At 39.3% G+C, this 23,151-nt stretch overlaps 3 protein-coding genes across 3 annotated transcripts; 2 read left to right on the top strand and 1 right to left on the bottom strand.

Annotated features, from left to right (window-relative positions):
- Nucleotides 1-150: 150 nt before the first annotated feature.
- LOC307041465 (twinfilin-2-like) lies at nucleotides 151-7,343 on the top strand. The gene is made up of 9 exons (XM_079684888.1): nucleotides 151-518; nucleotides 3,226-3,404; nucleotides 4,582-4,677; nucleotides 4,792-4,896; nucleotides 5,011-5,025; nucleotides 5,277-5,402; nucleotides 5,580-5,730; nucleotides 6,216-6,337; nucleotides 6,748-7,343. Exons 1-9 carry the CDS (start codon nucleotides 422-424, stop codon nucleotides 6,913-6,915), a joined length of 1,059 nt encoding a protein of 352 aa, XP_079541014.1. The 5' UTR covers nucleotides 151-421; the 3' UTR covers nucleotides 6,916-7,343.
- A 1,886-nt stretch (nucleotides 7,344-9,229) lies between these two features.
- LOC307041468 (cytokine-inducible SH2-containing protein-like) lies at nucleotides 9,230-13,827 on the top strand. Its single transcript, XM_079684891.1, has 3 exons — nucleotides 9,230-11,965; nucleotides 12,599-12,759; nucleotides 12,896-13,827. The coding sequence occupies exons 1-3, from the start codon at nucleotides 11,946-11,948 to the stop codon at nucleotides 13,390-13,392; spliced, it is 678 nt and encodes a 225-aa protein (XP_079541017.1). The 5' UTR covers nucleotides 9,230-11,945; the 3' UTR covers nucleotides 13,393-13,827.
- On the bottom strand, nucleotides 13,730-23,003 carry LOC307041466 (MTRF1L release factor glutamine methyltransferase-like). The gene is made up of 11 exons (XM_079684889.1): nucleotides 22,693-23,003; nucleotides 20,590-20,763; nucleotides 20,259-20,350; nucleotides 20,089-20,182; nucleotides 19,878-20,009; nucleotides 17,282-17,346; nucleotides 17,114-17,163; nucleotides 16,546-16,651; nucleotides 15,118-15,213; nucleotides 14,624-14,734; nucleotides 13,730-14,446 (listed from the first exon to the last, which is right to left on the bottom strand). The coding sequence occupies exons 1-11, from the start codon at nucleotides 22,753-22,755 to the stop codon at nucleotides 14,392-14,394; spliced, it is 1,038 nt and encodes a 345-aa protein (XP_079541015.1). The 5' UTR covers nucleotides 22,756-23,003; the 3' UTR covers nucleotides 13,730-14,391.
- Between the last annotated feature and the right edge of the window lie 148 nt (nucleotides 23,004-23,151).

Below are 23,151 nucleotides of genomic sequence, written 5' to 3'. Positions count from 1 at the left end.
AAAGTGACTTCCTACAGGTCCTGCTGAGTGGGGGATGGGTGTGAGTGTCACAGACTAGGACCCGGGGCTGGACACTCAGTCATTGGGAGCTAAATTTGGGAGAGAGGTGATCAGGTTCCAGGTCTGTGCACATGATACCGTCCTACTTACTTGAGCGATGCCCCTTCTCACACTAACACACTCTCAACAAGAGCAGACACACTCGGCGAACCTCTTTCTCAGAACTGAATTTAGTCTGATCATCTGAAGTAAATAACTTTTTTTAAAAGGCTTCCCTTTTTGGAGTTCAGTGTCTCTTGACTGGACTGCATATTTGGGCCTGGTGCTGTGGAGCCCCAGTCCATTGAGTTGCTTTTTCCTCACCCGTCTTTCAACACCCGTACTCCAGTGCTTGGTGGGAGGAAGACACCGCTGACTCGAGATGTTCCTCGCACTAGTGGTGACGCCAGAGCTGAGGGAGTTTCTGACCAGAGCGAGAGGTGGAGCACTCCGCCTCCTCAAGGTGTGCATCCAAGACGGTGAGTGAGCCACAGAGCAGCAGGCGACATGGAGATGAGTTGGCCCTCAGTGTGATGTAAGAGATAGCTCATTCATGGTGGTATTTTTTGTTTGTTTTGGAAAGATTTATTTGATTTCTTGTAGGTGGATTACTTTGAAACTGTGAAAAACAACATGTAACACAATGTGCTGGGCAACTTTCCAGAGCTTTCAAATTACAAATTGACCCTCAACAAATCACTGTCATCTGGAAAAACAAGTTTGTTATGCAAGTAGTGATTGTCCATGATTTATTGCTTTTAGTTATTATCAGACGAAGAAACTAAGGTGGTCAAAGGATAACATGTTACATTAACACTCAGCATGGTCCCAAGATGTTAGCAGACAAAGAAGACACAACAAATCAAACAATCCCAGAATCTAAAAAGTTAAACATGTCACAACGATTTAAGAAACAACAATACAAAAAACTAAAAGAATGACAGTTAAATTCATTGTTAATTAATGTCATTAACCATTTGACAGGCAATTCCTAGAAATATCTGCTCGTGTTTATCACACATTTTCGCCTCTGTGTGGACATTTCAATCAAATTAGAGTTGAAATAATTAAGTGTTTTGAGAAAAGTAAACACAGCATGAAAATGTAAACATAGTTTTATGCAAGAGTAATACATACATTGGTTTTACTCTCTTACCCCTTTGATAATTTGGTGACCCCTCAGATTTACTTGGGACCCTTCAGGGGTCCCACCAACAACTTTATACTATAAATTAAAACATGTCTGTAGTGACCTCGAGTGGCTCAAAATGCAAAGTCAAGTTTTCCCTTTTTCATGAGCTGCAATCTTTTCTTGAACTATAGACCTTTGGTTCCCAAAAAGAAAAAAACATATGTAACATCTGTATTGACTAATGTAACCTATCGGTCAAAAATCTTTATTATCATGCAAATCATGAGAGGCCTAAGAATCATTTTATAACTGTTAGATTTTGTTTATGTAAAGATGGCAGAAGGTATCCAATGTATGTACATGGCTTCATATAAAGGGGTCACGAAACAAAAACAAAGTTGCTTAACCGGAGTTACAGACCGTATCTAACTGGTAGGAAAATAGTGGAGGCGTGTGAAAACAGCCATTCAGAGTGTCAGCTGAGCTGTGACAAATGATCATTGAGGCAATAGGTCTGTAGATGGCAGCTTATGGATGAGGACTGATATGTTCATGAGATGTTTATATCTTGTTTTGGTATCTGACACTGTAATCTGATTCATGGCAGACACATTCTGGGGCTATCTTTGTGGACTGTGCCTCCCATATCAAATATGTGTCCACATATTTTGAAGTATTGATGTCAACAGATATGAGTTTGCTGCTATAGAGACGGCCCGTCTCGTGGCAAAAAGAGTGACAGGCCTGCTTCACTTTCTTCCTGAAGCACTGGGATCTTTCCAGGCGTCACTCGACTATTTTGAGCGACACGTGACGTGACTTGGTTGCTTGCTGCTGCCCGCTGACACTCATGTTCGTTCCACTTTTAAAAGAGAAACAAGATCCATCTGGTTGATTTCATTACAGCTGGCTTTGGTACGCGACTCGGTTATCAACAAAAAGTCCTCTGATAGCTTATGACTGTATAACCTTGTTTTAAACTTGAAGTTAGAAACACTTCACAAGTCATGTGTTTACATTCAGTTAAATACTGACATGGACCAATAAAGATTGAGCGTATGGCTGAGCAGGAATGTGTTGTGGCTCAGAATAGAAATGAGCCCCAAGAGACAGTCAGGAAATCCCCCCGCACCCAACAAGGACAGCATTTAGGTGTATGATTCGTGATTTCCAAGCCTAGAGTTTTGATTAGGTCATGTTAAAAACTCATCCTGACAAAGCAGTCAGACATTGATCAGTGAACTTATACCACCACAGGGTGAGGGTCACCACATGAAATAACAATGTGGACTCTCAGCAGGTTTTCAGATGTTGTCAGTTTAGACTTGAGGTAGTGACAAATGATACGTGTTTGTTTCTGATGGAACAGGGGGCTGAAACAGTCAGTCCGAAAATATTTTCATAATCAACCAAAAATGCCAAACTTGTTTTAGGTTCCAGCACCTCTAATGTGAAGGTGTGCTTTTGTCAGTGTTATGGCACAGTGTACTGAACACTGTAAACTGGAATTTTGAAAGTATCACCTTTGACTTTGAAAAGTGAGTATTTTGACAATTTATAGAATAATCCATTAATCTATTTATAAGAAACATAATCTGCAATTTAATCATGAATCAAAATCATTTTTGGTTGCGGTTCTGTTTGACCTAAATAAAAGGATAAAGATTGACAAGGGCTACGTAGACAGTTTTGAGAGTTTGTTATTGTATTTGAATACCATCACATTAATATGCTTAAGTTGGTTACTCTAAAATATGAATACTTCACTAAAAAAGTATATGGTTTGTTGAGATTATGTTTATTATCAAAAAGAAATGACTTCATTAAAGATTTTTTATTTTATTTGACCAAGTTAGTATGAATGTGCATGTTCAACAAACAATGACAAATAACAATGGCATTCTGTCTGAAATTATATATTAAATGGCTACATATTTAATTATCCTCCTTCATGTAAATGATTATCGTGTGGCAGTACTGTCTGTGTCAATGTGCACAGGGCATGCTCCATATGGGGGGGTGAGATATGTGATGCGTTGTGGTCTGATTTTCAGAGCAGCTGGTGCTGGGGGCCTGCAGAGAGCCGGAAAAGAGCTGGGAGCAGGACTATGACCACTTCCTGCTTTCTCTCCTTTACGACCAGGAGCCCTGCTACATCCTGTACCGTCTCGACTCCCAGAATGCACAGGGCTACGAGTGGATCTTCATATCGTGGTCTCCTGATCAGTCTCCAGTATGTCGTTGAGCATATTTTTCATTCTTCACTAAATACTAAAGATTCATGCATACATTGCTGTTGATAAAGAAAGCCTCAGATATATACACTTTAAGGAAATAGTTCTATAGAACAGCACCTCAGTCAAGCTGTGCCGATACTAGGTTGACTTAATCACAGCAGATCAGCGACTGGTCATTGTACCAAAGGCTTTCAAATACTCTATCTAAGATATCTCTGATGAAATCATCAGGGTTTCAGGTTAAATCAGAGGGGTGCCTCTTTAAAGCAAGTCTTTTTTTGCTTGGTGACTTTACCAAATAAACAAAGTTTATCACCTGAATCTCCTCCTAGAGCACCATTGTGTTCTTTTTAACCAAATATCTCTCTAGGGGCGTGGGGAGTGGCTCCTTATTTTCATCAAAAGTAACAGACAGAGAATCAGCACTTCTGAAACAGGGCTGAAACAGAGGGGATTATGGGATGCTACAATGCACGATCTGTTTGGTGTTTAGAGCCAAAGACTTCAGAGACATGTTTTGTATATATCTGAGACCTATAATATATTGATGAAAAACAGTATAATAGGGGACCTTTAATGTACTTTGAAGTAGTTTACTTCGATATTTCATACTAAACCAAATTCAGGAGTAAAATGTTCACTTTTATTCCCTAGCATTATTTTAGACCAAGTTATTAGTTTGTTTGCAGATTTAGATCATTAATACAAAATATAAATCATCCAACCAACTATGGTGTAAACCACATGTATTACTGTAGATACCCACCTGCTGAGCAGTGCTGAGTTAGCTCTATATTTAAAAGTTGAAAATAAAAACTGATGGAAACAAAATAATGCATCCCTAATTATATTCCAGAAATATTACTTATATTATTTCAAATTTGCCCATGCTGCAAAATAAATATTTATACTTTTGTTATATTGATGCTCTATTGATACTGTAGTTCTTTCACTAAGTAAGATTTTGATATGCTGGACTTTTACTTGTGACAGAGTATGTTTACACCTATCCTACCTTATGCTATCTGGATACTTCATCCACCCCTGAGTAATCTTTAGCAATTAATTGAGCAATTTTGTCTTTTCCCTTAGTGCAAACCATTTGAAAGCAACACTCACCAGCAACACACAGTATACAAACAGGGCATATCTTTTCTCCTCCTTTGGCTGCAGGTGAAACAGAAGATGTTGTATGCTGCCACCCGTGCCACAGTAAAGAAGGAGTTTGGAGGTGGCCATGTGAAGTACGAGATGTTTGGCACAACCGAGGTCAGAAGTATTTGAAATTCTTCCTGATCTACTGTTACAGATTGTTGTTTTTTTAAGTGTGATGACGTGTGGTGTTTGACTGTTGTTTGTTTCTTGTTGTGTTTTCAACACTAGGAGGACATTTGTTTGCTGGGATACCAGCGCCATGTGTCCTCCTGCTCAGGTCCTGCTCCGCTCACACTTGCTGAACAAGAGCTGCAGAGGATTAAAATTACAGAGGTGAGAGGTCGCCATACTCTCTGCAGTGTTGGCATTGTTTCACATGCCTTGTGTTCGTAATACATCCTCCTTTCTTTGAAGTGTAAAACTTTGATGTGATTTTATTTTTTTCAGTGCCGGGTTAAACAGGTATGTTGATACAGTGTTATTCATGCACATTTGAGCTGGATGGGGAAAGACAAAGAGAACATATATCCATTGTTTGTGATAAGTGGTCATTTGATATAAGTATACGATATATACTATAAGGTGTGTATAACATAAAATAAATGTGAGGCTATGTTATCCAATGAAATACGTGCTTAATTAAGACGCTTTAAGAGATAGTCAACTATTTTGTGTTTGTGTGTGTGCGTGTGTGTGTTTGCTGCCCCCTGCAGGTGAAGACAGAGATCAGCGTGGAGAGTAAGCACCAGACACTTCAGGGTCTAGTTTTCCCTCTGCAGGAGACTGCCAAAAGAGCCTTGCAGCAACTTGCCCAAAAACGCATCAACTACATTCAACTGGTGAGCCGTAGGAGATTAGTTCAAGAGAATGAAAATAAGCTACCTCGTAAAAAAGCCAGTGGCATTTTTCCAGTTTAAAAAAGAAGTTATCATCAGGAGCAATTAATTCCCCTGTGCTTCTGTGGTTGTATTCTAAGAAACACATCCTGTACACTGTGCATTATTTATGTGTTCCAGAGGTTGGATGTACAGAAGGAGACAATCGAGCTGGTCCACTCCAACCCGACAGAAACTCGTGAATTGCCCCACAGAGTTCCCAAAGACACTCCCAGATATCACTTCTTCCTTTATAAGCACTCCCACGAAGGAGACTACCTGGAATCTGTTGGTATGTCACTGATTTCCTGAAAATCCTCTGCTATTCACATCTGTTTCAATATGTACACGCAGGCACGATTAGGTTCACATCTGTACACCTGGACTGCAGATGCTCAGAGATGTTGAGAGAGAGTGCAAGAGTACATGCCTTCATCCGCATCAGTGGTTCCCAACTGTTTTGCCTCGTTGACGCCTTAAAATAAAGCAACAGTTACATTTGTGAATTGCATGACAGAAAATGGCTGCTGTGAGCATTTCAACTGAATATCGATTTTTCCTGCTCTATTTATTTACCTTGAGGAATTTGTGTAGGCCTTGGGAGGTGAAATAGTCTGTATTTACAAGAATACAACCAGATTTTAAGGAGCATTTTTTATGTAAAATAAATACATTTGAAACCATCCAGGTCTTAGGGACCTCTTTTGGGTGTTTGTTCCCTGATCCACATCAACATAACACATTCAAAAATATTTTGTCTTTTTTTCCTGCCTGCAGTGTTCATATACTCCATGCCAGGATACAGCTGTAGCATTAAGGAGCGGATGTTGTATTCAAGCTGCAAGAGTCGACTACTGGAGGATGTGGAGAAAGATTACCATTTGGAAGTTGCTAAAAAGGTACCAAAGGGATACAAAGATCATTGAAGTTTAATACATGGTTGTAGTAACCATTGTAACAGTCGGGTCACGTTCTCTGAAATATTTTCATTAAAAAACGAAATGAAAAAAAGATATTGAGTGTTTCTCCTCCAGAGTTGTCTTAGCCCTGTGAAAGGCCTTGAAAGACACTCAGATTTGAATACAGAATTTTCAGAAAATCTAACTGAATTGTTGATATATAAATAATAAAACAAATAAGGAGGGGGTGGTTGCATTAGGGGGATTAGAAACATGACCTCAGCATTTTTTTAAATCCTGGTTTCAGTCCTGGTTGTATTCACTACTTTTAAATGTAATTTATGTTCATACTAAACACTGAGTACTCATTCACCTGCATGCTTGTTTCCATTGTTCTGCCTCTTTTGCAGTTGGAGATCGATGACGGAGACGAACTGACTGAGGACTTCCTGTATGACGAGGTCCATCCCAAGCAGCATGCTCACAAACAGGCCTTCGCTAAGCCCCGCGGCCCAGCAGGAAAAAGGGGACACAAGCGCCTCATTAAGGGGACAGGAGGCACCCTACAGAACAGCTAGAAGCGGACCCCTTCCTCCCCATAGTCCCCAGACCCTCTAACACCCATAGGCCCAGAGGAATGAGCACAGTGGTGGAATTCCTCTGCTGCTTGTGTACAACACTTGTGCTTTATAAATATGTTTTTGATTATACAACAATAAGTCAAATACAGTATATGTCTCTCCCACAGACATATCAAGTCTTATAAAGACAAACTATAGATAACATGTGTAAGAAAACATGACACAAATCCCTAATCAAAAAACAATCAGGCTAAACACTGACAGATTAGCTTGTTGTTGTTGTTGTATAGCTAATCTGTCTGGTTCTTTCATATGTAAAAAATTGATTTCTGCCGTTTACAACATACAGATTACAAGTTTTGTATCAGCAATGTTTGTATGAGAATATGAAAGAAAATTCCAAATAAATGTTGTTTATACTGTGATCTTAGACCTTCTTAATACAAATGTGTGTGTTATTATTCAGCATGCAATGTTTAACCCTAAATATATATAAATATATATATAACACTGAGTTAAATCTTTAAACTAACATCTGTCTTGATCATAACAACCAGATGTATATTTTTCGTTTTCACATTTGAGCCCTTTAAGTTCTATTTTGTTTACATATTGCCACGGATAGCAACAACACTGCCATTATACAGCAGCAATCGGTGGAAACCATGAACAAAATCATTTGTTTTTCCCACAGGGAAAACATGATAAAGCCGTTTTAAAATACAATTTTGAAGCCAGTGCTCTATATTGAAATACATACAAGTGCATAGGTACATGCTGTAATGGCATGGTCAGCAAATGTTTTTTTTTACGAGACATTTTTTTCCTTAGTCCCTGAGTGTATTTAGCTTCACAGTTCATTAAAGACTTATTGAGCTGTGGTTGCTGTGGCTGTTTTTGCACAAAAACTGAAGCCACATTAGAAACATGGAAACCCAATGCATTAACTTGACCAACATTATTGTAAAATTAAAAAGCCGTAACTATTCCAGGAAAGGCACAAGGGTTAATCCATGGACTTAGTGTTGTTTGTGGCCTAAATCTCAGAGAATAGGAGTTTTAAATCAGACGAACAGTTGTGAGCCACCAAGGGGACAGCCCTCTGGTCATGGCAGTGAGGCTCCAGTGTTTGAAACGCTGCACCATGTTGATTTAACAACATCAGCAGGAGTTCTGGCTAATGTGGCCTCAGAATACAAAAACAATGCGCAACTCTGCCCGCGTCAAACAGATCAATAGTTACAAAATCACTTTTCCGGGCTCTTTTAATGCAGACATTCTTTTTCAATTTGTATTTTAAATCTTCACAGTCTGTGTAGATGCTGCATACTTCTTCAACATGCTTCTGCAAAACCTCTGAGGAACTGGACCACACTCTTGTAGTCTGCCACTAATGAGTGCACACACAGCAGAGGGGATGCTCTCTCTATAGGCTGTTAGTCAACTAATTGGTCATAAAGGCTCTTGGTTGACTAAGAAATCTTAAGCTGATTAGATGTGTATATGCTTTTATTTTGAGGGGGGCTCACAATCACGTTATGATCAGGAATTATAACTACCAGGTCAACTGCCTATAGTTTATGATTTGATCATTAGCACTGAACACAACTGCTACAGGCAATAATACAGGCCGGTGGGTTTCATTTGATTAATAATGATTTTATAAACTAAAATAATGGGCTTAGTCAACTATTGGCTTCATGGTTGTTCTGTATGTAAAGTAAGGATGACACAAAAAGCTGTTAAATACACCTTTAGGGACGATGACTTTTACTACTAGCTTTCACAACTTTGAACAACCCAATATTAGTTCAAATGTTTCTATCTGGACTAAAGTGGTGGACAAACTAATTTCTATTGCTGTCACCTCCTAGAGCAAAGCTGCAACTATGGCAAAAATACCACTGTCAATCTGTTTATTGTTCATTGTGTAGTTCACTGTCGTTATCACATTACCACGTCACCAAATTATAGTTACAATTGTTGGACGAAAACAAACCTTTTGTTCTGATCCCTGTGAACAAAGCTCTGCTGATGAATAAAGTTTTCTCTCTATAACCAGTGGATGGATTTATGTTGCTGATTCCAGGCCATTAAAGCTTTTCTCAGAAATACTCTGGACAAAGGCCCTTTTTTTCCTCCATGTTGGAAGAGACAAACAGTTATTCATTTGTGTCTCAAACATCTTATCAATTCTTAGAACATTCTCGGTATGTTAAAAAATGGAGTAAGCTTCAGGAATTTCTTGAACAACCCAAACTATTTTTTAAAATCTTTTGCGGAATATTTTATTAGGTAGGGTTCAGTCGACATCGCTGTTCAGACAAAATATCTTCATATACAAACAATGAAAACCAAAAACTGTGAATTACTAGATTTTGAACACAAGTAACAATATTAAATTGTTGTTATAGGAACACAAATGATTAGCTTTTTCTGTATATTATCCATGCTTTTTTAGCTGCAAGAGAATTCCAATGGTTTTTGCTGTATTTGGCCTTCAACAACACACAATCTTTCTGAAGCCTCAATATCTCTGCAGTGATACACAATGCATTGTGCTGTTGCACCTGAACAAAGATAAGAGGTTTTTCTGAAACCAAATTAATGCTGTATAGTCCGCTTACTGTTTCCAGAAAACTTGCCCGGTTTAATCTTATTACCAAAATGGGGAATAGCACAATTACAAGAATTCAATCGACAAAGTATAACAATAACATATCAGACAAGCAACATACTTTATTTCCGGTTTAATGGGCCTCTAATCACGTCATAACCGAATAATCACCACATAAAAAAAAGTTTTCGCCTTTCTTTGTCTTCTTCTAAAACGACTGTCAGGATAGTGTAACACAGAAATAATGCAAATGCCAGAATAGGGTTTTGTAATCTGAAAATAGTAAAAAGGGAAGCTCTGCATTCTCAGATGCAGCTCAAGTAAACATAGGAAATATAGTTCCCAATTGTCCAAACAAGAGCTGAAACAATTGGAACATTTCTCCATTAGCTCAACAACTGATAACAAATCTAAATCCTTTTATTTATTTGTTTACATGGTCAATTTAGAACCAACCCCCCCCCTATCTTGGTTTCCATCAGTATTTCAGTATGAGTTTTAATTTCCCTCTTTTATTTGTTATAACTCATACAAAACATACAAACCCTAATCTAACATGACATGTCACAAAGACCAGCAACTAAACTTTCCTCAAAAAACCAGACAAGTCAAAATTAGATATCAGTCACAGTGTTAACATCGAGCTGAAGGTTGATACAGTATGTTCCTTTCATCTTCAAATTCTTGGTAGTTTCTCTGCCTTCCCAGTACAATGTTCTCCAGTTACCAACTGTCCCTGGAGTCTCTGTGCTCCTAGAAAATCTGCCTTTTCATATCATACACTTTAGGACAACGTTCAGTTTGAAATGCTTTGTATATAGCATTCAAACATGTACATCTTCCTTTATGAGGAAGGTAGTTTCTCTAAACATTGGTTATGGTTATTTTCATGTTTGTCAGATTCAGTTTTAATGTGCTTTGTTTGACTGCTGAATATTGCATGGTGCCAGTTTAGCAAACAAGACCATCCTGTTACATAATAAATAATAAAGTAGATCAAGATAAAGGTTCACGAAAAATAACTGCACTGTTCTTCCCCCCCACCCCTGAACTTTAAAAAACCCACAATGTTCAAACGCATTCAGCGGGGTAAATAAGTCCACTATTCTTCCTAGGGGAAAAGCAGATTTCAGGATTTCTTGGAAATTGTGGAGATTTAGAAATTCTGGAACAGCATGCTTTGGTTATGATACAGACATGTTTGATATATTTGTGTGATTGATGGTTCAGACTTTTGAGTAAATATTTAAAACACTTAAACAACTAAATGGTGAACAACCAGCTGCCCAGCCTTATTTGGCCTGAATCTAGTCATTCAGAGTAAAAAGAAAAGTTGAACTGATGTGGATTTCCTAGAAAGATTCCCTAGAAAATAAACGCAGGAGGGATTAATAAGCAGAACTATTACATTCTCAACCTGAGGCACGGCTTTTGGATAACAAATCAAGCGTAATGCAATACAAAAGACAGGATTAGAGGGTGAAAAATACCTTGGCAACATCACATTTGTCTCTGCCTGACAGTAGTGTTAACTCGTTTTATAGTGTATTGTCACAATAACAACTTCCTTTGTCGAGCGTAATTACTCCGGCAAACCTCTGAGAAAACCTCTCGCAGTGTTTTTCCACCATGGATCGAGGGAAATCTATATTACTGGAAACAGGCTGTGTGTGCATTCCTATTATCTTTAATGTCGAGGCGGTGAATTCCCAGAAAGAGAGCTCTGTCAGGGCGGCCCGACGGGGCGGAGTCAAGCCCTGCAATTATTCCTGGAAAGCGAATAGGGGGAAGCTGCCGCGCGATTCCTGGGAGCGAGCGCTCGCTTCAGCCCGCGGCCCAAACACGGGGGAGAGATGAGTCTCAAAACCAGACACGGGGAAATGACCGGGTTCACCACGGTGTTATCCTGAGAATCAGCCGAAAGAAAAACAAACATTTTTTCATCAGCAAAAGCGCTGCTAAATACCGGAGCTGTTAGAGCAAGACAACCAGAGGCGAAATGGGAGTTGGTGCGGCGGCTGTGACGTCAGAGCCGCCGGTGCTGTTCTCAGAATAGACTTCTAGGAAACGGTAATTTTTAAAAGCCCAGCCTTTACACTCTGTCCTTCACACATTTGGATCCCATTCTGGTGACAACACACTCCAAACCGCTGCTACGGAGATTTCTATGTTTTAAACGTGTTGTTTCCATGTTTCTCGTCCAGTGTTGTTCTTATTACAACTACAGGACCAAACCATTACTGACTGGGTACACCGAGCTCTTTTATCCCCGATTTGAACGCTTTTCGTTTTTGTTTTCTGGAAGTGCTTTTTCCTTTCTTCGGACGGAGATCATTTTCTCTATGTTTCGTTATTTTCTGCGGAAGAAACACTGACCGGATCTTAATCTGCAGAGGTTTTAAGGAATAGCATGATTCTTTGTGTACCAGCGTGAGTTGACTTTCTTTGTATATACGTTTTCTATTGTATTGTGTGCGTTGAGAATCCTATCAAAACCAATTATATGTGTAAAAGTAATACACATTGTATTATTGTTAAGTTTTTTTTACGTATTATGTGTTGATTGTACATGTTTTCTAGGAATCGCAACTATCGCAACTCATGTATACCAATTACAAATGGCCTGTAACACGGATAACAAATATTAAATGCTCTTTATCAGAAATGTCTTAATTCTATCAGTAGAAATTATACAGTTAAGTTGAACCTTTATTTAACCACGATGGATTGATTCAGGTTAAAATGTTATTTAAGGTTCATTACCAAAATTGCCATCAGTAACAGACAAAACATAAAATATGTCTAAAATAAGTATTACATATGTATGTATTTAATTACATACAATTGCAACTGAGATAATTCATAAGAATATTCACAGTTTGCTTCTCACGTTTAAAGTGGACAAAGAAGTGAGCAAGTGAACGCCTCCATCTGTTCCTTCTTATTTAGCAATAAACACTGAACACGAAATAATGATGTACCTTAACAAGGAAGAGCAAACCCTGCATTGACTATTTTCTTTTATGTTTTTTTTTTAAACCTTGTTTTTCCCTTTATTTACAGTCCGCGAGCACCTCTGACTGCTGCTCCGTCCACTGATACCCCGAGGGGGATGCGGGCAGGAACCGCACCTACCCCTTGCCTTCAAAGCACCCCCCCACTATGGGACCCAACAAAGGACCTGCGGGCGATTGCCAGCAACTTCTGCTATCTAGAAAACTCAGGTATGAAATGTGTTTAACACTCACACTCTTTGTAAAAGATTTAGTTAAATGTCATAATTGTGGAAAATTAAGCAACAAACAGGGCAGTAATAAGGAGTGTTCAGAGTGACTAATATTTAGGAATGTGTGTTTGTAGGATGGTACTGGGGAGCTGTAACTGCAGCTCAGGCCCACGCTGCGCTTCAAGAGGCATCTGAAGGAGCTTTTTTGATACGAGACAGCAGTCACCCTCTGTACATGCTGACCCTCTCCGTCAGGACGGCACGAGGTCCCACCAGTATTCGGATCCAGTACAGCGGGGCACAGTTTTTGCTCGACTCCAGTTCCCCGGCCAGGCCAAGCCTGTCGTCCTTCCCAAACGTGCCCAGCCTGGTGCAGCACTACATGGGGCCAGGGAGGAAAGCAGAAGAGGGCAAGGTGTGGGAGGAGGCCCCTTCAAAACCCTGTCAGCAGACAATTCAGGAGACGTCTGTGGTTTTAAAACTGAAGCGGCCCGTATACAAGCCGCAGGGCCTCCCCTCCTTACAGCACCTCACTCGCCTGGTTATAAACAGACACTCTGACCGGCCTGAGCAGCTCCCACTCCCCAGGCCTCTGCTGCGTTACATTCAGGACTATCCCTTCAAGGTATGACGGGTGCCTCATGATGTTGTTACATTTAAGGACAAATAAACTGCCAAACAGGTCTCTGATGCCTGAAAATGACACCGCTGCTCCAGCAGTTGGAGGCCAGTCACGAAACCACTGGACACAGGGTGATATTTTTTGCAGAAAAATGTGTATAAATTCAATTTATACTGACGTGCCTGGTGCCAGACTTGATTGGTCGAGGATTGGGTGATGAAGTACGAAGACTTGAGCTCAAAGATGTACTGTAATCACATATTTTGTGATTGATGTGGGAATTGTCCATGTACATTTGACCCTCATCAGTTGTGGATGTACGTACTGTTTCCAATAAGTACACTGATTCCATTAAGACATCTTTAATGCCGTTTTATTTTTCTCAGTAAAACATTTTTTCTACCTTTTACATGTGTACATTTTTCTATTAAAATAATGAACTTACTTGCTTTCTTCTTAATAATTTTTACTTCCTCATCTTTATTATTCACCACCACATGATGGTCTGTTTTTGAGTCACTTTTTCACAAATCACCTTTGAACACAAAGACTGGCCTTTGAGCTTCAAGTGTGTGAGATGCAGATTGTGTGAGGAAGTGAAGGCCACATTGTGTGTGATTTTGCTCAACAATGCGCACAGCCTGCATCTGAGTCAGCGAGTGGACGAGGAAAGGGGAGGACCGTTCATCAGCGAATTCACAGAAGTACTGAGAGCTTCCTGGGAGCGGGAGGGAGATTCTGAGAGGGAGGGTTCTAAGAAAAGCCTCAGTAATTACCTTCAGCTCTGAGCCTGCTTTGGTGCCATCTCGCACACATTTTATTGTGGCGGAGGATGTGATAACAACTGTTACCAGGTGAAGTATTACAGTGACATGAACATAATTTGAGCCACGGCAGATTGTGAATATTGAGTGATCAGATGGGTGCGAGCGCGCGCTCGGCAGCTCAGTGAGGGCGGGGGGGCTGAGGCGACCTGGGCTAATGCCAGCGTAATAGGATCTCAGTTTCTCAATCCAGATCCAGTTTGTGGTCCTTCCCTTTGCGAAGGATGCAGAAACGTGGCCTAAGGAACAAATACAAATCGGGATTTAATACTTGAAATGAGGAAAACAACTAATGGGGTGTTAATGAGCTAAGTATTATAATTTAGTTAAATATTTTAACAGTGAAGCCTTTTAATCAAATAGAACTGATGGGGCTTACTCTGATATTACAGCGGGTTAAAGAGATCTGCACAAACCTGCCGCTGATGTCGTGCCTTGTCTTCACATAATGCATCTCTTCCACATTCACCTCCACCCACCGTTGAATGAGAGGAGGGTGTCTGGGATCCACCTCCAAGTACACACGGCTGGTAATCACCATAAAGAAAACACAGAATGGACACAAAATGTATTATCAGGACAGGATTAGCGGCAGCACCCATGAGATGAGAGCAGGGGCACATGTCTGGAAGTGAATTCACTGGAAGCTTACCTCTTTAAAGAGGCAACACGATACCCGTGCTTTTCGGAACATGCTGTTCTTGTGACAAGCTGCCGCCGTTTAGGAATTAAACCCAGGTGGGCTTGCTTGCTTGCCTGTGTGTGTGTGTGTGTGTGTGTGTGTGTGTGTGTGTGTGTGTGTGTGTGTGTGTGTGTGTGTGTGTGTGTGTGTGTGTGTGTGTGTGTGTGTGTGTGTGTGTGTGTGTGTGTGTGTGTGTGTGTGTGTGTGTGGGGCAGTGGGGTTCCTTACCCATGATCTGATAAAATCTGTGGAGCCAGAGTCAAAATATGTTTGATCACTTCTAGGCCATCGTTCCCTCCATCCAAAGCAGCATGGTCTTCAAACCTGGGACACCAGAAAACACATAAATACTTGAATTACATTTGGTACATTTAAAAAAATGTAAACTACTTCTAGACATTGCATGCAATTTTTTTTACTTTGGCTACTCTGAAGCGAGCATCACATTAAGGAAATACAATTACATATTTTAATATTTTATTTGTTAATAAATTATTAGTATGGTTGTATTAAATGCGGCAGGTTTAGAATGAATAAACAGTTCATGAAATGATATATAGTACATTATATCACACCGTACTGCCTAGAAAACCAAAAGGAAGTTACAATGTCTTTGGTCATCATTTAGAAAAGAACAGAATCAGATCTGTTGACATCTGTTTAACACACAACATGTTCTTATGCTATAAAAGTCGTTAATATGAAAGAAAACAGTATATTAAGTTAGGAGTTACTAAAAACTCTTACTTGCTAAGAGGGTTGTTCAGATCATCTGTTGCACTCAATAAATAATTGAGAGCAGCTTGATACATTTTCCTCTGGGCCAATCAGAGTGTGACAACAACCTTTCTTATGTGTTTATGTTCTTGTCCAGGAACTCTGGCTTCTTTACTTTCTAAATGTTTGTGATTGAGGGTGATTTTGAGCATGTCACCTGCATCAGGGCAGACTTCAGCACTATTGGTGCAGGATCTAATGCTTGCATGGAAATATTTGAACACTCAGGCTTTTGTTTATACTTTTTTTTAAGCTTTTCGGGATTAACTATTTAGCAGATGGATTTTCTTTTTAATTGGCAAAAGGACTGTTGGCCAAGACGCAGGAGACGTGAGGCGACACAACAGTCGTGTTCCGTCTGGACGTGTTCTTTGGTGTCAGCTTGGTGTGTCTGGGCCTTTAACCACACCAAATCATGGATTTCAGTCAAGTCAAGAGCTGAGAGTACAGGCCAACTCTCTTTGATATCCATGAGCAGACTTAAGCAACTACCTTATTTAATTTAGATTTTTTTTAAAATCACCACGATGTTAGATTGTTTATAGTAACTCTTAAATTAGTCAAGTGAAATGGGACATCAATATTACGATATGGGACAGATACAATTATTTGAAAAAAGGAGAAGTCACCAAAAAAAAGTCAATCAATTATTCAGAGCACATTATAGGGATCATTATCATCATCATCTATGATAACAAGACATTTATAATGTATTATATATACTTAAATACATGTGTATACTCCAGTTGAGGATACTTCATAGGAAGAGTTTTAATTGTTACAATAATCCAGGAATGCAGAGTTTATACTGCTTATGAAGCTCATGCTATGGGGAGGTTGAATACAAAGGTTTGGAAAGGCTGAATGTGTTTTAATCACCGATACACTTCAGGTTCCAGCGCCGTCATATCCTCTGAAAATAGGTACGGGGGGTTGCTGACCAAAACAGAGACAGAGCTACAGAGGCTCAACACTGTCTCTGCATCTGGAAAAACACATTTGAAGTTTGGGTAACATTTCATGATGCCAGTGTTTATAATGCAATCGAATAGTTATAGCATGGTATTAACAAAGTTGAAAGAAAGCCATTCTTTATGCTTTATAACACTATTGATAACACATTGACTCATAAGGGCTATCAAAGCGCATACAATTCATTAAGAGGTGATAACAAGTTACATTGTGGTCATTCTTGCTTTAAGAAAAACACCTATTTTACAATGTTGTGTGTATTGTTGGCAAAGGTTAATTACAAGGATTATAATGCAATATAAAACAATTGTAATGTATTACAAGAACAGGGATTATAAAATACAATATATGACTTCACTTTATAAGACCTTTGATTGACCCTTGATGACATATTTTGTTCATTGTTTATAGAACATATTATATATGTTTGGAAAGTGCTTATCAGCAGTATGTTTAATTCACTGCTTTCCCTTACCTTTCATTACATCTAAATGATGGATTTGTAACCTGTCCTGAAGCCCCAACCTGCATAGGAAAATCCTTCATCAGACTAAACAAAACGTTTATTGTAAGTCTTTCACCGCAATAAAATTAAATCAATAAGAACATTTACAACTCCCTTTCTTGGGCTGTGGTTAATTACCTTAAAGCATTCTCTCCTGTTAAATCCACCGCATCCTGGCTTTGATCCACAGCGATGGCTTTAAGCTAGTGACAGAGAAACAAATCACAGCCAAGAAGTTTTTCCATTAATTAGCACTTCTTTATTAAATATTATGAATATGTCTTTATTATCAGGCTATGTTCCACAATCATTCAAAGTAGCAGTGATAAAACCGCTTCTTAAAAAGCACAACCTCGATCCAGAGGTTTTAGCCAACTATAGACCTATTTCTAATCTTCCGTTCCTCTCAAAAATTCTTGAGAAAGCAGTCGCAAAACAGCTGTGTGATTACTTAAAAAACTATGATTTATTTGAAGATTTTCAGTCTGGCTTTAGAACACAACATAGCACAGAGACAGCTCTGGTTAAAGTCACAAATGACATTCTAATAGCCTCTGACAAGGGACTTGTCTCTATTCTTGTCTTGCTCGATCTTAGTGCTGCATTTGATACTATCGACCATGATATCCTATCGCAAAGACTAGAGCACTTAGTTGGCATACAGGGAACTGCTTTAGGCTGGTTTAGGTCCTATCTATCTGAATGCTCTCAGTTTGTACGTGTCAACGATGAATCTTCCATGCAAACCAAAGTTAGCCATGGAGTGCCACAGGGCTCAGTGCTTGGACCTATTTTGTTCACACTATATATGCTTCCGTTAGGCAATATTATAAGGAATCATTCTGTAAACTTTCATTGTTATGCGGATGATACTCAACTATATTTATCAATCAAGCCTGATGAAATTAATCATCTAAATAAAATTCAAGACTGCCTCAAGGACTTAAAAACGTGGATGACCTTACATTTTTTGATGTTAAACACGACCAAAACTTAAGTTATTGTACTTGTCCCGAAGAATCTACGAAACAAATTATCTAAAGATATATTAACTATGGATGGCATTAATTTGGCCTCCAGTGAGACTGTAAGGAATCTTGGTGTTATATTTGATCAGGATTTATCCTTTAACACCCACATAAAATCAATTTCAAGGACCGCCTACTTCCATCTACGTAACATTGCAAAAATCAGGCATATCTTGCCTCAAAACGATGCAGAGAAACTAGTCCATGCATTTGTTACTTCAAGGCTGGATTATTGTAACTCCTTATTATCAGGGTGTACCAAGAAGTCAGTCAAGTCGCTTCAGCTGATTCAAAATGCTGCAGCTGGTGTACTAACCAGAGTTAGGAAAAGGGATCACATTACTCCTGTTCTGGCTGCCTTACACTGGCTCCCTATAGAACACAGGATAGAATTTAAAATTCTTCTTCTCGCCTACAAAGCCCTTAATGGGCAGGCGCCATCTTACCTTAAAGAACTCATTATACCCTATTGTCCTACTAGGGCATTGCGTTCCAAGAATGCAGGGTTGTTGGTTGTTCCTAGAGTCTCTAAAAGTACAATGGGAGCCAGAGCCTTTTCTTATCAAGCTCCACATTTGTGGAATCAGCTTTCAGTTTGTGTTCGGACGGCAGACACCCTATCCGTTTTTAAGAGTGCGCTTAAGTCCTTCCTTTTTGATAAAGCTTATAGTTAGGGCTGATTAGATTCAGCCCCTAGTTTTGCTGATATAGGCTTAGTTTGTCGGGGGACATCTTACTTCTTCCTTCTCTCTGTCTATACCTGTGTACTCTCATGTTCCGATTAACCCAGCTTCCCCACATTCCTTTCTTTTTGGTGTCTATATACGCCGGGATCCGGAGTCATGGATGATCCTGCGGTCCTGTGTCATGGATTGCGAGTCCTGGATCTTGAGTCGTGGCTGTGGTCCTGGATCATAAGTCCTGGATGGATATACTCGTGGATTCATCTTCCTATTATACACACATGCATTTCCATACATTTGGACTACCTATGTTGCAAATGTATTATCTTTTCAATTTACACACGGCATCTATTGCACGTCTGTCCGTCCTGGGACAGGGATCCCTCCTCTGTTGCTCTCCCCGAGGTTTCTCCCATTTTTCCCTTTAAACTGTGGGTTTTCTGTGGAAGTTTTTCCTTGTACGATGTGAGGGTCTAAGGACAGAGGGTGTCGTATTGTCATACTGATATTCTGTACAAACTGTGATGTCCACTGAGACAAATGTAACATTTGTGATATTGGGCTATATAAATAAACATTGATTGATTGATTGATTGATTTCAAGTGCTGTTTACTTTTTGGAAACAAATAGATCAGGGAAAGAAGTGTGCATGAGAACGTGACAGGAGGATAATGGAAAGTACGCCTGGGTCAGTGAGCTGATGTAAATACATGTGACTTATTCTCTGAGGTCAGGAACACCAAACTTATCTGGGGATCATAATTGTCTTGACAGAATACGGTGCCAACACATTTGTCATTGCTGAAATATTTCACTCTATAGATGAAGATTTTGAACTGGTGGGGTCGCGTTTGGAGTCACACACGCAAGCATCCCCAGTCAGAAGAAGAATCATGATGGCAGGCTTTATTCTCTTGGGAATATGTTAATCTATCAAATATTTGATGAGATACTGACGTTCTTAGAGGCTCGTCGCAAGCGCATTAAAAAAATCTTCTTCCTTAAATCAACACAAATCTCACCTGAGGCCAACTCTTCAGCAGACTGAGAGAAATAGCACCAGAGCCACATCCCACTTCCAAGCATGTTTCCTGTGTACCAACTTCAGTCCCTGGCTTCATCCTCAGATCAGTGAGCACCAGTTCAACCAACTCCTGCACCAAAAAGACATGGCTCTGGTTATGAATGATTGATCACTGTAGAATTGTGTGTCCTGTTTTCCTTCTGTCAAACCTCAGTTTCAGGTCTTGGTATGAACACAGGAGGTTTCATCTTCAGTGTCAGATCTCTGAAGTCCCACTCTTCAATCACATACTGCACAGGCATCCTACAACAAGAACACACATTCATGAGTATTCTAAGTAAAACATATTTAAACAAAGGTGTATTTCAACTATTTATACCTGGTTAGGCGTTTAGAGCAGAGCTTCCACATCTGCTCAGTTTTTTCTGGACTGAGAAACTCTGTTAACTTCTCCTGCTCAAGACTTTCTATCTGGATAATGAAACAATAAGTAGAAACAAGTAAGAATGCTGTCAATTGTGAATGTAGCTATTCAGACATATGAGGCAGGATCACCCATAAGGGGACAAAAAGGGAAACGATGTGTTGGATCTAGCCACTAGTTCAGGGCCAGCAAGGATCGTGACCAACTATTATTTAATGTAAGCACATGTCTGTGGGCAGGTCTCACATCAGGTAATGATGAATGAGCCCAGCAAAGTTCCACTTACAGTTTTAGCCCCGAGCAGATAAGCAAGGATGTAATGGCTGGAGTGGTCGGGCTCCGTCACGCCTCTCTCGGCAAAGTGTCTTTCCCATAAATCTGCTGCCTGTCGAGCTGTGATCCGGCCTGCAGGTAAGGCTGGAGCGCTGCATGACCGCACTGCATGGTAGCCCCAAAGTCTCTAAAAATGAAAATAAGAAGGTTTAGAGTTATCAAGCTTTAGTTTAAACAGGTACTTGTTGATTTCTACTTGTACCTCCCCTTCAGGGAAATCACCATATGCTCAAGTCAGATTTATTGTTAAGATAGGATTTTATTGTTTGGCAGGTCACATGCAAAATCTTTCAGATTTGGGATCACGTACGAATTTCCAAATTAAAACCCTGCAGTTTTACATAGTCTAGTGACACATTCTGGTTTCCGTCACATGGCCTTCATCACCCACACAGTCCCCTGATTCCTACTTCCCTTATCAGCCTAGCAGGATTGGATAGCCTTTAATGTTCCAGAGAAACAATTTGGTTTAATAGCTGCAAGGATTATTCAAAAATAATCGCCACTGCTTTGATATCTGATTAAGACATTTTTGATGGAGAAATGGCAAAAAAAGCTTTTTTCAGTCCCTTCAATATGGATATTTTTATCGTATTCAAAATATTTTTTCTGGGTTTTGGACCAAAACAACATGGCATTTAAAGACATCAACTTTGAGAAAATTAGAAGGACTTTAAAAATAAATATTTTCTGACCATTTAAAGACGAATCATTGAGGAATCAGACATAATATGTAGCTTTATAGTTTCAGCTCTATTCGGTTTGCAAACAGTATTCAACACACTACACTTCAAACAATAGATAAGAAATATGTTTGACATATAGTAGGCTTCATCCTAATAAAATTGCAATGAGCTATAAAAGCACAGAGTCCATGAGTATTTTGTTAAACTGTGTGTGCAATAACAACTAGGCCGACCATTTGTAAACAGTCGATGGAGCCAATAGTTTCAGATGTCTGTTTGATTTGGCCCTCCTAGAAAAGTGAAACTCCTCCTTGCAGGCATAGTTTAAAACTTTGCATAAAAAGGGTGTGGAGCGTCCTTCAGAATCGCTCTAACTTGATGAACATGGCTAAAATAATTTAAGTTAGTTCAAATGGTCTTTTGGAAAATGATATGTTTTGTATACAATCCTAAGGTTTCCAAACTAACAAACTATAGCAACAATTAAATTGACTCAAAGAAGATGAACATAAATGTTTATGAGCTTTTAGTCAACCTTGAAAACCTTCAACTTTTTCAAGAAAAACAGTCTGTGATTGGCTTATTTATATGCTGGCACATCTCCAATGCTTCACTGCCTGATTATCTATTTTGCACCTGTCCTGGTTTTCCAGCCTTTGCTGTCGCCGGCCCGTCTTACTTACTGTTTGATGATTCTTCCCGTCTGGTTTTCCTGCCTGGACTGAGTGGCTGGTTTTGACCTTAGCCTATTTTTAGACTTTAGCAAAGAGAACATTTATCTTTCACCGTTTTTGTCACTTTAGATAAAATAATTATTTGATTTTCTGAGCTATTAAAATACCTCAAGTTTTAGTTAAACTAAATAATTAATTAAAATGCAATCATTGGGTTCTAGGAACTTGTGGTGGACCGTTTTTGAGCAAAACAATATGACTAACATATTTATCAATAATTAAGTGTAATCTTAGATAGGCCTATACAAGGAGCATCGACTCTAAATATCGAATGGGGTGGAATAAATGGCTGCAATAATTATTAAATAAAATGTAATTAAATTATCTCTTCTTGAGATACAATTAAATCTTAAAGCTTTTGTTCAGAAGCAATTAGACTGTGCTGCCACTGCAAACCCAGTATAGGTAAAACAACGTTTATATTTGTATACATACAAATCCTAATAACATTGAAGTGTTAATCCCCACAAACCGGCTCAGTAAATAAATAAGCATGATCACTGGGATTATAAAATAGGCGCACAGGTCTGTAAATTGTATAGCTGTTACAAAGGATCATGTGCTACACAGTTAGCATCACATGTAAAGCACCAGGGTGACTCCCTGAAAATAACAACAATGTTTTTTGTTAGTTACCTTTGGTCCAACACTCCTGCAACCATAGCATGTGTAGCCTGCACTCAGAGATCTTTTCCACATAATGTATCCTAACAAACACAACCTATCAATATTGCTTTGGTTTCATCGCTGTATCCTTACGTCATTCTGTTATCCTACATGAACACTTTCAAGGTCACTTGTATCGCCCTAAATTAATGTTAAATGACATATTCATGGCACTGTAGTTGGTAGAGTTGATAGTATTTCCTGCACATGGAGCATCAAACCTCCCAGATCTTAGACAGAAACGTCTCCACATGGGGTGCACACTGCGCAACACTGACCCCCTGGAAACATGTAACTGAACCCTGAATGGTATTATCAAAAAGAATACATAATAACTCACACAAAATGAACAGAAGGCATATTTGCAAAATCTCCTTTCCTTCAAAGTATTTGATATTGAAAACAAATTAAATGTTTGCATGGTAAACC

This window comes from Notothenia rossii (genome assembly GCF_949606895.1).
Source record: "Notothenia rossii genome assembly, chromosome: 5".
In the NCBI taxonomy this organism is placed as follows: domain Eukaryota; kingdom Metazoa; phylum Chordata; class Actinopteri; order Perciformes; family Nototheniidae; genus Notothenia; species Notothenia rossii.
The sequence above is the reverse complement of the archived record's forward strand: the minus strand, read 5'-3'. Positions and strand labels throughout refer to the sequence as shown.

What these genes read in the sequence shown, in the direction of transcription:
- LOC307041468 (XM_079684891.1), top strand. Translation starts at nt 11,946, where the DNA reads ATGATTCTTTGTGTACCAGC. An exon ending in ATGATTCTTTGTGTACCAGC is followed by an intron (nt 11,966 to 12,598) that starts GTGAGTTGACTT and finishes CTTTATTTACAG; the next exon opens with TCCGCGAGCACCTCTGACTG. An exon ending in CTGCTATCTAGAAAACTCAG is followed by an intron (nt 12,760 to 12,895) that starts GTATGAAATGTG and finishes GTGTGTTTGTAG; the next exon opens with GATGGTACTGGGGAGCTGTA.
- LOC307041466 (XM_079684889.1), bottom strand. Translation starts at nt 22,755, where the DNA reads ATGTGGAAAAGATCTCTGAGTGCAGGCTACACATGCTATGGTTGCAGG. An exon ending in TGCTCTAAACGCCTAACCAG is followed by an intron (nt 20,183 to 20,258) that starts GTATAAATAGTT and finishes TTCTTGTTGTAG; the next exon opens with GATGCCTGTGCAGTATGTGA. An exon ending in CTGGAACCTGAAGTGTATCG is followed by an intron (nt 15,214 to 16,545) that starts GTGATTAAAACA and finishes CTGGTGTCCCAG; the next exon opens with GTTTGAAGACCATGCTGCTT.
- LOC307041465 (XM_079684888.1), top strand. Translation starts at nt 422, where the DNA reads ATGTTCCTCGCACTAGTGGTGACGCCAGAGCTGAGGGAGTTTCTGACC. An exon ending in CAAGGTGTGCATCCAAGACG is followed by an intron (nt 519 to 3,225) that starts GTGAGTGAGCCA and finishes TCTGATTTTCAG; the next exon opens with AGCAGCTGGTGCTGGGGGCC. An exon ending in AGATGTTTGGCACAACCGAG is followed by an intron (nt 4,678 to 4,791) that starts GTCAGAAGTATT and finishes TTTCAACACTAG; the next exon opens with GAGGACATTTGTTTGCTGGG.